The sequence below is a fragment of the Phalaenopsis equestris genome, unplaced genomic scaffold (assembly GCF_001263595.1).
Source record: "Phalaenopsis equestris unplaced genomic scaffold, ASM126359v1 Scaffold000399, whole genome shotgun sequence".
NCBI lineage: Eukaryota > Viridiplantae > Streptophyta > Magnoliopsida > Asparagales > Orchidaceae > Phalaenopsis > Phalaenopsis equestris.
Window position 1 is genome coordinate 483,651 of NW_018164841.1, and position 14,392 is coordinate 498,042.

The following is a 14,392-nucleotide window of genomic DNA, read 5'->3' on the forward strand; positions in this document are numbered from 1 at the left end:
GTCACAGATCCGTAAAGGATCTTAATGACTTCCTAAGCTATCCTATTATTTTACTCCTGTCATTTATTAGAATTTTAGGATTTATATATGCACAATATACGATCATGCAAATGACCCAAGAAGATATGAGGATTTATGTCGTACTAAACAACGACATCAAAATCCTAAAAGAGTCAAGGCTTATATAGTACGAAATACAGTCATACAAAAGCCTAAATGATCGTATGAGAATTTACGTCGTGCTAGGAGAACGACCTCGAAGTCCTAAGAGCGTATGTTATTTAAAACTACAGAAAGTTTAGTTGAGGATCACCTTGCGCTTCTTGTTGTGGTCTCGGTCGCAACCTGAAGGTCTTCTGCTACTGCTTGCATCCTCATGTTGCTTCCCAGAAAGCTCGCTCTGAGTTCTTTATTGTAATGTTGTGATTTTGACATGTGTATTTATGTTGATGTTTGTTATTATTGTTGAGTAACAGAGCCTTGTTATAGTGTTCCTCCTAAACAGGTGGCCTACTATCATCTACAGTAGGGGTCTTTTACAGGTATTGTAAATAACAGAATAATAACATTGCATGTATAAAAAAAATATGTACAACAAGACACAATAAGAAAAAAAGTGCAGTAAAAAGGAAAGATGGCGTACGTTTTCGCAGCTTGTGATGTCGCTGCTGAAAGAGGTTAGCATTACAAGTAGAGCTTACAAATATTATGAAAGATTAAACAAGTATAAAAGACATGTGTATATGTCTATATAAAAGTAAAGTTACATATTTATGGAAGATCAGAACTGGGTATAAAAACTTAAGTTGGGAGTGGACTCATATCAGAATCAAAGCCCTAATGACTTTGTTAGCATCATGTCTGTGAGACCCAACATAGGGTAAAAGCTATCAGCAAGACAATTAAGGGAGGTTGAACCCAACCCAGTCTATGTGACTGACACATGAACTTGCAAAAAGTAGCATTCATAATTCTTAATTTATCATGCATATAAATAATTTAAGCTTTTCATTTAACACGCAAAATAGAAATTTTATCAAAAAATATGTTATATTTTATGTTTCTACATTTTATAAATCAGACAGTTCGTGAGTTAGTCACATTGTTGACTAGGATCACTAGCAGCCCCTGAGAGCAAAGCCAACTCTTTATCCAATGTTGAAGGATAATAATGTCAATCCTATACCCTCACGCGAGGTCCTCGGGGTTAGGAGGTACAATACTGTCATCATACATACTTAGATGCTTGTATCATCATTGCTCTTACCCATGAAACCTCCATCTTATAGCCCCACTTGATGATCTGTATAGCGCCCTTTCATCACAAATACTATTACATTATGAATACTTCTATTTTGAACTGAACACCTCCACAACTGGTATTATAGTAAACATGTAAGAAGGTTAAAGAGATTTGCACTCATACTACCCAATTCTTATGTGTTTACATTTCTCTAACACCCAAACTTTAGTTTATTCATATCTGTCACCTTGCTCATGCATATCATGTAGTGAGAATCAAATTACGTGATCAAATTAGTAACTACAAAGCTCTCAAATACTATGCAACAAGTTATTATAGATATGAACAATAACATCCACATTCTTTTTAAAACAACAATAATTTTGAGCTAAAATAGCGAGAATACTTGGCCAAAACAAACTCAAACTCTTTCCAAAATAGCAAGTAATCAACCTAAAGTGGTGTATAAATCTTCTCCAAAACAACACTTAATAAAGCCCAAAATAGTGTACAAATCATCTAAAAAACAACACTTGATCAAGCCCAAAATGGTGTACAAATCCTTTAAGATCAAACTCTCCAACCCCTCTGAGGAAGGCTGGGATCTTCAAAGCCATAGGAAATTGGGATTCCAACCCATTGGGATATAAACCTAGAACTCACAGTGGGAAATCACTCGACTGTGCATAGGACGGCCACACATGAGATTCCTAACCTTGGGCTACCTTTAGGAAATCAACAACTGATAAAGGGAGCATGGTCGTGCCGACTATCATTGGCTGACCATGCTCGCCCCATGTGGGCAGCCAAACCGACAACATAAAATGCTTCTTGATCATCGTGAGCAACGGTGCAGAGAAACTTCTTTGCTATTGCATCACTGCACACATATCCAGACTGCAAATTTGCACAACAATTTAACGATGATCCAATATAAAGAAAACACCATAATAACACCAAAGAACACCACACTAACACCACAATAACACCCAGTAACATAACAATAACACTACACTAACATAATAATAACTCTATAATAATGCGACGACAACAACATCACACTAACCACACTAACACCATAATAACACCACAAACATACAACAACACAACAAGACCAAAATAACATCACAATAACACAACAATAACATCACAATTACACCACACTAATACCAACACCACAGTAACACAACAATGACACAACAATAATACCTCAATAACACTACAATAACAAAAAATTAAACAATAACACATAACAAACCAGAATAACATCACCAAAAGAATTAAACACCATAATAACATACGAATAACATTAATAAAATAATAAACTAACAAAATCATAACACCACAAAAAACAGTCATAACACCGGAGTAATTTTAAGCCTTTAACAAAAAATAACAACCTTAAGCATTACCATAATGCCAAAATACCACCCAAACTAACTAAAAACTAACTAACAATAGCATAACACGAAACTAATAAAAAAAACACACCAAAATTAAACTAAACAAAACTCATTTTTAATTGAAACTCATTGACATTATTTCATGAGTTCATCACCACTATTTCTTTGTCGTGAGAGAAATCTATCGCATCTGCACCAAAGGCAAGAATAAAACGCAACGCGACAAAATGCGTCTTTAGTGGACTGGCGGAAGAAGAAATTGCCAAAAATCAATTTTGGGCGGGATTCACTTTCAACAAAAGGTACTTTTTGGTTTCTTGGGCGATGAATGTTGGACGGGTTGCTCGACAAAATTTTATCAGCGGGTGGGGCTGAAGTGCCGAACGGGTCTAGACTTTGAGACCCGAATAAACATGTGACATATTTTCATTAGACTTAAACATAACTTATAACTTTTTGTCCGGCGTTGGGATGTAATATTTTAGTCTGTCTCCTTTTATTTATTTATTTACCCATTTTTGGAAATTAAGAAGCGAGAGCATATGTTTGAGCCGCCGGGCACTTTCAAAGTGGTTTCCTTCTGAACCTCGTTTGCGATGGTACAAGTACCAGCTAGTAGGTGCCTGAACGACAAGGCTGACGACGACTATGGCGAAGCAGAGTCCAACGAAGCTTGCCTACTTCGAGGACATGTACGTGCTTCAGTCCACCGCCATCTTCCTCTCATTCGAGCAGGTTTCAGTCCGCTCTCCCCCAACCTTGTAGCGCTTTTAATTGAGAAAAATCCTAATGTATTCATTTCATGCAGCTAAATTCTTTTTTTTGTTAACTATAGGTAGATGGCCGATTGGCGATGATCCTTGATTCAACCATCTTCCACCCTCAGGGTGGTGGGCAGCCGGCTGACAAAGGGGTCATTTTCTGTTCGGGCTTCACGTTCGTGGTGGAGGATGTCCGGTCCAACAATGGGGTGGTGAGTATCTACAATAATTATGCGAAACACCATCTTTGATATGATCTTAGCAAGGGTATCTTGTTTTGGAGTAGTATTTGTTTCTCTGATCTTTTTAGTTGCACTTGTAGTAGGTCATATAAACTTTGTCAGGAAAACAGTCTGTGGAGTTACTTAGAAGCAGAATTTTTGCAAATAAAATCTTCTATAAAAATATTAAGCAGTTATATTATACAACGCCGTTACTGGGATTGCTATGGACGGCAGACTTGCAGATGACAACTTAGCTAAATTTGGGGTTTTGGAGAAGAAGGAACCAGAAATATAGAGAGAGGCTTACCTCATTTCATTTATTTATGTCCTAATACTCTCAAATGGAGAGTAATTATGGAAATACGAGACTTCTAAGGAGTCATTAACCACCCATTAATACATAATACCTGCCATCATATCTATGAACTTTCAAGATCAAAAGTGACCTGCCAATTAATCAATTCTAAACTATCATTATAATTACTAACCGAGCCAGTGCACATGTAATTAAAACATGGAATCAAGGTGAAAAGGACAAGCATGTTGGAGTGAGCTACTTAAAATTTCGTGCCATCCTTAGAAAAAAATGTCTCTACTCTTCAGTTCTATTGATCTTGTTTGACCCGTTCTATAATCACAATAACATTTTATGAAAAAAATTATGAATTTTCTCAAGCAGAGAAGGGTGAGCCTTCTAAACTATAATAAATCAGCTTAGAGTGAGAGACATTTTAAAGGGAATCCTATAGATTATGGTTATAGTATTTTAACTTTCAATAGGACAATTTCATGTTTGATGTGCTCGAGCTTGACTAGTGACTTCTTATTTATATGCGAAGATCAACATTAGTGTTACAAAATTAGCTAAATTGTATATTTAAATAGAAAATACATAAATTTAACTCATACTTGAACGATTTGTTTTGAAGTCAACTGTTGGTCAAAGTTTTAGGCGGAGTTTCGAATTGAGGGAAATACACTTGCCTTATTCTTCAAATGGGGATTTTTATTTGATTGGTGAGTATCTCAGATAATATTTAGCTATTTTGGAAGAATCACCTTAACAGATGGGCGGCTTTGTGAGTTATTTGGGCCATTTAATAGCTTTGTAATGAGAATTGAGTTAAGCTTGATCTTGGGCAACTTGATGAAATTCAACTTTGGGCAACTTGAGGCTTTGGGCTGCTTCAGGCCCAGTGAGTTCTGAGTTGTAAACTATGCAAGCCGATTTACAACAATGACTTGTTGAACACAATTTTGGCTATCATAATGACTTGATTAACTTGACTTAGGGGTTACTCGATTTGCTGAAAAAGGAATGCAGTGTAAAAAGAATGTAATGAATTTGAAATACTTTTTAGTTATTTTGTTAGGTGTAAAATAAATACATGAGATTACTTTTTTGCATTTAGTTTGTAGCGAATCAATATAAAACCTGGCAGGGGCAGTCAGCTTGCTGTGGGTAGTGCATAGTGGGTGGGTGGCAAGATGCAGCAGTGGCCAATGGCCAGCCTGTGGGCGATACCAACAGGAAGTGGCCACCAAGCAACAGCGGGTGGCAGCCAGCTGGTGCCTTGTCGCCAGTGGTCTGTAAGGTAGAGCTCCACTAAAACATAGCATATTAGTGAAAAAATTAATGGAATGTTTGTTGTCCATTCCCAGCGATTTTTGAAAACGCTTAATTGGGATGTTGTTTCACTGCTGTATCTCCTTTCTAGCTGCCGAAAATAATGTGCTCAGTACAGGTTGCCTTTAATATAAAGCTGATTGCATTCTTATGTTGTACGGAGAAACACTGTTAGCACCGGCTTTAATGAACTACAAACTTCTAGAGGTTCTATGTTAACTTAAATTGTATGGCTTCTAGGAATGTCCTGATAGTACCATATCATCTTTGCACATTGTCTTGTTCCATCGAAAAAACAATATCACATAACCTTCTCTCAGCACTTGGAGGGGACTAGAGAAACTATTACATGCTGTTCATCTATTCAACAACTAGAAGAGAATTTTGAACAACAATGGGCCACTTCTGATTCAGGTGTAAAATCACTTGAAACAATTTGCTTTTTACCGTAAGTTAATTTAATGATCAGTGATGAATCTAAATATCAAGAACACACCCTAACACTAATATGAATTTGGGAAAAATGTTCCTCTCAAAGTGATCTCCATGCCTATCCTAGAGTTCCTAATCTGAGGAGAATAGCTCAGATATTTTTTTTAATGGATTAAAGATGTGATCCAGTGAATTTATAGGCAGAGATTTATATCCTTGAGGCAATCATTAGATTCAAGAGTTGTAGTATGTCATGACACAATCATTGGTCTGAAGCGTTGCACTTTTTTTTTTTTTTGGGATATCATTGGAGTAAAAAGTTGCAGGATTTCATAATTTTAGGCCTTGCTTCATTTGTTTAGCAGTTCATTGGATCAAATAGGATGAAACATATAAAAAAGTGGCATTTATGTGGATCAATGAAAACATTTGACATGAAAAATGTTATGCATGCACAGTTTACACTTTTTTTTTGTTTTATATTTTTTTATCCCCATAATATGCATATGTTTAGTGAAATATAAATATTTTAGTTTGTTGGATAAAAGATTTAAATTAACCGTAAAATGGCAGGCTTATTGTCCTTGGAAGCACGCAGGTTATGTTAATAAGGAGCTAGCAATCTAGCGCATGTTGCATTTCTTTAGAATGGCCAATACGCAATTTGTTTGTGCTATTACTTGAACTGTTAAATGCTCCACAATTTTGTCTTTTTTGAATGCTGTACAAAAACCATATTAGCCCATATTAAGTAAGGCGCTTAATTTATTAGGTCTTTCATTTTGGATACATTGATAACTCTCAAGCTAACTGTGAATCCAACCTCAAAGAGAGACAAGAAGTTACCTTACAAGTCGATGCACAACGACGTGATCTCAATTCCAGGTTCTTTTTATTTTTTTTTATTTTTTGGGAGTAATGAGAATATTTTCTTGGTAATTCTGTGCTTAAATACTGTGCTGTTCTACTATTTTGTCCAGCATCCTTTCATTCTTATGGCAAAACTCATTCTGATTACCTTTACTTTTTAGGATGCATGAAAGCACTATATAGGATAATGATCACTTCTTACCAGCCATTAATCAAAACTAATGCATGCTTTATGCAATTATATTAGGGTAGCCTAATACCATGAATTTGAGTGAAATTTTGAAGTTTGTTAAAAAATTGGATGAACTTTTGGTAAGATGAATGGGGTCAGCTATGCAAAACAAGCTACCATGAAAAAACTGGCATTAATTGAATTTGGGCTGATATGGGCTTAAACCAGGTCAAACTAGCTCAAAGTTGAGTTAAATTGTATGTGTTTGCATTCATGGATATATTTATTGCATGTTTGCATAATCGTTTTTAGACATTCAAATTTTTGGTGATCTTGGATTGAATTAATTTTTTGTGTGGATCAAATTGAGGCAAGCCAAAAATTCACAACACCACAAACACCACACAGTGAAAGCGATTAAACAAATGACAAGAATAAACAAAACCAATTTAGCATGGAACTGCCTCAAATAGAATAAAAACCACGAGACCCATAAACTACTTAAATTTCTTCACTAATCAGTTTAGTGGGTACACAAACTTTTTCTATAGAACACTACTAGAGGAAATCGATAATCAACCATCACTAAATATGTGGTATACATCAACTCCATCAAACACAATGGTTTGCTAATCTCACCAAATTCAAGAGAAATGAAATCTCCTTATTCCGGATTTCTTTCATGCGGCTGCCAAGAAATCCTCGAAGTAGTGAGAAGAATTACTGTCGCCGAATGCCTCAAAGTCATCAGGCTAATTGCTGCCACCGAAAATAGCGAGGCCGCTTTGGCCTCCTGTGTTCGCGAACCACAACTAGAGAGAGCAGAGGGAAAGTCTAATGGAAGCGCAGAAAAATTGGATTCTTCTAACTTTTGGTGGTTTTATTTCTTTTTTTTTCAGTTGAAAATCAAATTTTGGTATTCAATGAAGGCAGTTGACTTCAGGTGGGAAGGACCCACAACAATCTCTCTTTCTCGATCATATGGAGATAAGGCTCCCCCATATCTGTGATTCTTCTGCATACTATAATCTTATCTTTCAACAATGTTTTTGCCATCATATCATAAGCAATCTTTCAGTAATGTTCTGGGATAGTTTTTTTCGAGTAGTGATGGAACCCGTGGCTTATGAATTAAGCTACATTTTTAGCCATATCCCTTAGTAAGAAGGGAAAAAACTGGCCTAATAACGTTGTTGGAGACACTCTTGTAGCGAAATGTGGTGCATAGTTCAAGAATGCTCGCTATATGGGGGTTATGCCCTTCCGTGGGTGTCTGCCCAAACTAGTTATTTTGTATCATCTGAATGATGGCGGGATTTAGTTTGAATGAATTGACTTATACGGCAGCGGTGTTGATACTTAAGTGGATTTCATATATTGTTGCGTTTGCAGATTCCTTAAGGGTTCTAGGCATTCCATATGGCCCAGATGCATGATTTTCATCCTGGGGTAAGTGTACCTTCTCTTCTAGTCCTTTTTTAAGTCTTTTTATTTTTTGATTTTTTTTCTTGTTTTTTCTAACTCAGGATCGCAGGACATTAGTTTAGATGTTCCAACGGTACACATGCACTACTGGAGTGATCTAGCAAATTGACCTAAGCTAACAGATTAAAATAAATACAAGCAAACAAATTACCAAAAGCAGGAAATTTAAGTTGACAAACGTGCTGAAATGACAAAGTAGATAGATCATACAATGATTTACAATAGTCGAAATAAAATAACACAAGTGCACGAAATTTGTAATAAATAGAACACACAACATAATATTTTTTATTTTTTTTATAAGAACTGTAAATGAAAACTAAACTGCAAATGATGCGTACACTATAGTTTTCTAGTCTAGACCCAAATGTTTCGACTAAAATTTTTTTAATTTGGAATTCAACATCGCTCCTCGGCAATGTTGCAAAAAATTTGATACGAACCAAATGTGATGATGCAGTGATGAATCACGCAAGTATATGTGTTGTACAAGCTGTACACAAAATTAAGTTTCATTTATCTATTCTACAGGGAGCGAGCTAAATTTTAACATGAAAAAGTTCTAATTTACTGACGTCGGTCCTAACCTAAAAGCGCGAAGTTTTCTGTTTTAAGTAAACTCTCTATCTTTATTTTCAAAAACAAGATTTCCTAAGCTAGCTAGGTGAGCTTATCAAGAGACTAGATGCAAGAAAATTCTTCCTTGAATTGGTTTTTCGGAATTTATAATTGAGTAGGTGATTCACACTCTTTCATATCTCCTTCTAGGCGTCTAAAAAAGATCAGCCATTACTAGGTTAGTTCTCTAAATCTAGTGAGCAATCCAAGATAAAACTCCTCCCTTCAAATTTGCACAAATGTAAAAGCAATATCCCTATTCCCCTAAATCGGTGTGGTTAACCTAAACGTTCCACTAAGTATCGTCCCAGACCTCAAAATTCACGATGAGTATTAACTTTTCTACTGGCCAAGAAAAAAAAGTAAATTAAGTTTGTAAGGACAACTCAACACTATTCATGAATTCCAATGCAAATCACATAATCAATTTAATTCTATCATTATCATAATTCCAATTCAAAGGAGAAATGAAGAATCACTCACGGCACATGCTTGTACACATCAACACAAACATTTTATTGAAATGGGTTATCATACACTAGAAGTTTAACGGATTAAATCCAATGAAATTCTAGCAACTTTGAATACTTATTTTCTTCCTATTTTGAATGGAATGATGAAAATACAAGCACAAAGTCTCACAAACTCTCACAAACACTATTTTCTCAAGAACTTGTTGGATGGGTGTTCTTCGCTGATTTTCTCCAAAAGGATGTTTGCTCTCTAAAATTGCGTGCAAGAACAGTATAAAAATCTTCATTTCGTTGTTCTACGCCTTATAATTCTCTTTGCAAAACATCATGTATGAACTGTAGAAACCACCAAAGTGCATGAATTGACGCCTAGGCGCTAAGCATGAAATAGGAAGTTAGGTGCTTAGACTGTGGTGCCTAGGTGTCACTATCAAGTCGCCCATTTTCAATGCTCTATGTCCGGTGGATGAAAAATTGTTGGAGTTGACCCCTCTTTCGGCGCCTAGGCGCCCGGATGTAGTGCCTAAGTGCCACTCTACTTTTTGTGATCTCTGTCTGGTGACAAAAACTTCTGAAAATAAGCCTCCATGGGCGCCTAGGCGCCCAGAGTTGGTGCCTAGTCACTACTCCCACACTAGCACAATTATGGATTTCCAGCTCCAATGAATCATCTTCCCTGAATCTTGCAATCACATCACATAAACCTCCAAAAAACGTAAAATTAACATAGAAATGATTAAAATTAAATGCCTAATCAACACATTTCCTATGCATGTTAGTAGGTTGTCTTGACACTTGTTGATCTGTCACAAAATGGTGTATAAAATTTTGTAATTCCTTGATCTCATTTAAGTGTAAGAAATAACTTTAGTTTCTAAATCATCTATGTAATATTAATATCGTAAAATGCCAACATGTACAAAATTATTTGGCAATATAGAATTTTATCTGAACTCAATTTTCCTCAAGAAAATCTCACTCTTCATTTTGGTAGTATTAAGTGACATCTTGCTATCAAGCAGGTGTAACACACATATTACACTTGATTGTCTTTGAATTCAGGAAGCCTCCAATACTCATATGATTTCTCTTTTTCACATCTCTATGAATTTTTACATTGCAAATATATTTATGAAGACATTGAACAGACAATGACATCATTTTTTTTTGTTAGCAAATTGATGCTTCTTGACTAACTAACATCAATTTAAGGTTAGATATTAATGCATATAATAAATTAGGAACCAATCTCAATGAATTATGGCTAGATCGGCCTCTTTCATGCCACTTCATCAATCCATGTTCTCACGAAATTAATCTCCATGAATTTTAGCTAGATCGGCTCCTTGCATGTAACCTCATCGATCCGTGTGTTTATAAATGCCACCTCATTAATTTGTGTGCGTGGATTTTATTGTAATTAAGTGTGTAGCAAAATTTTTGCTATTGATTATATATACTTAATATTATGTAATTTTACTGGAGTTGTGAATATATGGGTCAAATAATGGAATAAAACTGAGCAATTTCGTATTTCATGTTATTTGTCAAGTTCAGTGAAGTATCACTTTTTATTAAAACATTATTTCTATATGAATGAAGATCAATTTCGTACTTCATGTTATTTGTTTAGTTCAGTGAAGTATCACTTTTTATTAAGACATTATTTCTATATGAATTATAAGTGTAAGATTGAGATTTTATGCTGATAAGGAAAGTGATATCTAAAATTTTTTATACAGTTTCAAATTTCTGGATTTGCAATCAAACTAGGCTGCCCAAAGTTTTGGTGCTTAAGCCATTTTGTTAAGGTAACTCAACAAAGCTGTCTAGAACTCAGGACTCGTTTTAAACAAGATTTCTTCAAAATTGAGTAAATCTGATTTGCATATATGGATCAGTAATTATCCATTTCAATGTCATCAATGAAAACCGGATGTGTCTGGCATAAAATGTTTCAGCTTTATAAAATGTGAAATTACATAGGTATTTTGTTACTGCTCTTTTTATTGTCTAACTTAAGTAAGTTTTTAAAATTAAAAATTTTCTAAAGGATCCTTTAGCTATTTTCTCATGATGGCCTAAACATATTTGGATTATTTTTTTTTTATTAAGAAAAATGTTTCTAGATTAGGCACAAAATCCTTCTTAAGGGACCCAATAACATTTTTATAATTTTAGAAAAAAAAATATATTATAGAAGGTTCTATGAGTAATAGCTGGTATATGTCACCACCAACTACTTGGTTGTGTGTTGTCTTCTTTAATCTTCTAAGTAGAGGTCCATGGTCTAAAACCTTAACCCCACTCACCTCCAAAAAAAATAGAAAGCCGGTATGACTGTTGCCATTATTTTTCTTTTTTGTAACCTCTTTGTATGATCTTTCACGACTTATCAAGCACTCACCTCATCAATCAATTGCTTTTCTTAGCATAGGATCTTATTTCTTGGCTAATTTAAGGTCATCATCATAGCTTCCTCAAGTCTATTTCTTTCATGTTGAGTTTAGGAAGTGCTTTAGGGTTGTTAAAAAAACTTGTTATTTGCTAACAACTCGAGTTTGGCTCATTAAGTAGCTCTTTTTTGAATTGTTCATTAAATAAGCGAGCTGAACACGATCAAATTTTTTAAGCTCGAATTATAAGCGAGTCGAACACAAACAACTCTTTGTTCGATCAGGTTTGGCTCGTTTTAGCAAAAAATATAAATTATATATATTGTTTATATAATAATAGATTATATGTATTTATATCTAATTTTAAATCACCACTGCTCATGTAGTCATGTGATTTTGAGTTTTTTATTGCATATGAATCATGCAGGTTTGAATCCAACTTCCTAAATCTTCTTTCTAGTTAAATTAAATAAGCAAATTTCTAGCTGAACACAAACAAGAATATGAAAAACAAGTTAAATCTGACAAAGCAACAAACAATTTAGGGTCGTCAATGAACATAGCTCAAGTAAGCTGACGCGTGGCTCATATTCGGCTCGTTTAAATTTAATTTTGTTCAAAATTGGCGTGTGTTTGAAATTTCACGGGATCGGTGTGTTCATGTTTGGCTCGATTTTTTGCCTCTCTAGCACCTCTCTCTCTTTTGTGCCATTTAATTGTTAATAGTCTATTTATCTTGCTTGTACACGGCTTTTATGCATAGCGGTTATGCTCAGAGGCACTAGATTTTGAGAATATCCCCAATTATAGGTAGTTACATGTAGAGAATTTTGAACAACTCTTTGTGCAGATGATTTACATTAAATATGACTTATGGTTTCATTTGACTATCTATGACCTACTACCAGTAAATTACAATTTAGAAGTCTTTATTTCATATAGTTGCATCATTTGAATCCATGAATTGTTATACGGGATGTTGCAGGATTCATTCTGCTGGCCATTTATTGGATATTTGTATGCACAATGTTGGCTTATCTCATTTAAAGCCTGGAAAAGGTTATCATTTCCCTGACGGGTATGATGTTTTTTGTTTTCTTTTACTTTTCTATGTAATTTTACTCCTTTTATTTGGTAGTATTATATATTTTCTTCCTAGATTGTTCTTTTTACTACACTGTGCATAATGACGTCTAAACCTTTTGTTAATCTAATAGCTTTCCTGGCGCAACTTTAAACATTGTCGTAAATTTTCTTCAGAATTTTTATGTTAAACTATAACTTAACTCTTACAAACTTAATTCTCCCTGAGAGGTTTGTTTTTTTGTTGCATTTGTCTTCAATCTGCTTGTCTTGAAAATTCAGATGTAATTGACTTCATCTGAGAGATGTTGAACTTTGTTGCCTTTATAATTTTTAATTATAAAGCTTTTAGTAATTTCGGGATTGAGCAACAGCTTTCCATAAAATTTGTGGAATATTATCAGCATGAGGGCGGTTGTGGTACAGGACTTATGAAAATAAGGAAAGTAATTTAAAACACTTTATTTAGCTTTCTTCACAGGTTGTGTATTACCATGCCATTAATCAAAACAACTCTCTTGTACAACAGCTGTAGCATTTCAAAACCCTATCATTTGTTCTTTAGCCTTCTTATTTACTGGACATGTACAAGCCCTCGAATTGATTTATTTTAGCAGTCTACTTAAATTTCAAATTTCATATGACAACTCATTTTGTAGTCAGTCTGTGTTATTATTTTAGTTAAGATTCTATTGATCTTAGATGTTCCGATCTTCTTATTTATCTGATTGACATTGTTAAAGCAATGTGACTACAACAACAACAACAACAACAACAAAGCTTTAATCCCACTATGTGTGGTCGGCTACATGAATCCTTTTTCTCCATTGCGTCATATTTAGTGTCATATTTTCATTTAGTTCTAGTAAATTAAGACCATTTTTTATACAATAAGCTCAAGTCTTCCTAGGTCTATCTCTGCCTTTCTTAACACAAGTCGAATCTAAAACATCTACTCTCCTAATTGGATCATCAGATGGTCGATGTTTAATGTGACCAAACCATCTAAGACGACTTTCTCTAATTTTGTCCGTCACAGGAGCTACACCAACTCTATCACGGATATATGCATTTCGCATTTTGTCTCTAAGTGTAAAGCCACTCATCCACCTAATCATTCTCATCTCGGCAACACTTAACTTATTATTATACTTCTCTTTTAAAGGCCAACATGCAACGCCATAGAGCATTGCAGGTCTCACCACCGTCTTATAAAATTTTCCTTTCAGTCCAGCCATCCCGAAGCATTCCTCCACTTCAACCAACCAACTTATTCTACTATTAACATCCCCATCTATATCATCATCGCTTTGAACAACAGACCCAAGATATCTAAAACGTTCAGGCCTTTTAATAATTTGATCAACCAAAGTCACACTTCTGTCACTAGATCTATTACTACTAAAATTACATTCCATGCATTCAGTTTTAGTTCTACTTAAAATGAAGACCTTTGAACTCCAATGTAGACCTCCATAATTCAAGTTTTTCCTTGGTTTTTTCTCTCGTTTTATCCACGAGAAGGATATCATCAACAAAAAACATACACCAAGGTACATCCTCCTGTAAATGTCCAGTAAGACCATCCATAACTAAAGCAAAAAG

General features: G+C 34.8%; 1 protein-coding gene across 4 annotated transcripts in view; it reads left to right on the forward strand.

Moving 5' to 3' along the window:
* The first annotated feature begins 3,202 nt into the window (after positions 1-3,202).
* Positions 3,203-14,392, forward strand: part of LOC110026722 (alanine--tRNA ligase) — a 38,882-nt gene continuing 27,692 nt past the window's right edge. For 2 of the 4 annotated variants that reach the window (XM_020727799.1, XM_020727797.1), the window contains exons 1-5: positions 3,203-3,381; positions 3,482-3,619; positions 6,463-6,575; positions 8,125-8,181; positions 12,690-12,782. In XM_020727799.1, the coding sequence (XP_020583458.1) occupies positions 3,295-3,381; positions 3,482-3,619; positions 6,463-6,575; positions 8,125-8,181; positions 12,690-12,782 (488 nt within the window). In that variant the 5' untranslated portion in view covers positions 3,203-3,294. The remainder of the gene's footprint in view (positions 3,382-3,481; positions 3,620-6,462; positions 6,576-8,124; positions 8,182-12,689; positions 12,783-14,392) is intronic. The other 2 variants (XM_020727800.1, XM_020727798.1) reach the window with 1 other exon arrangement.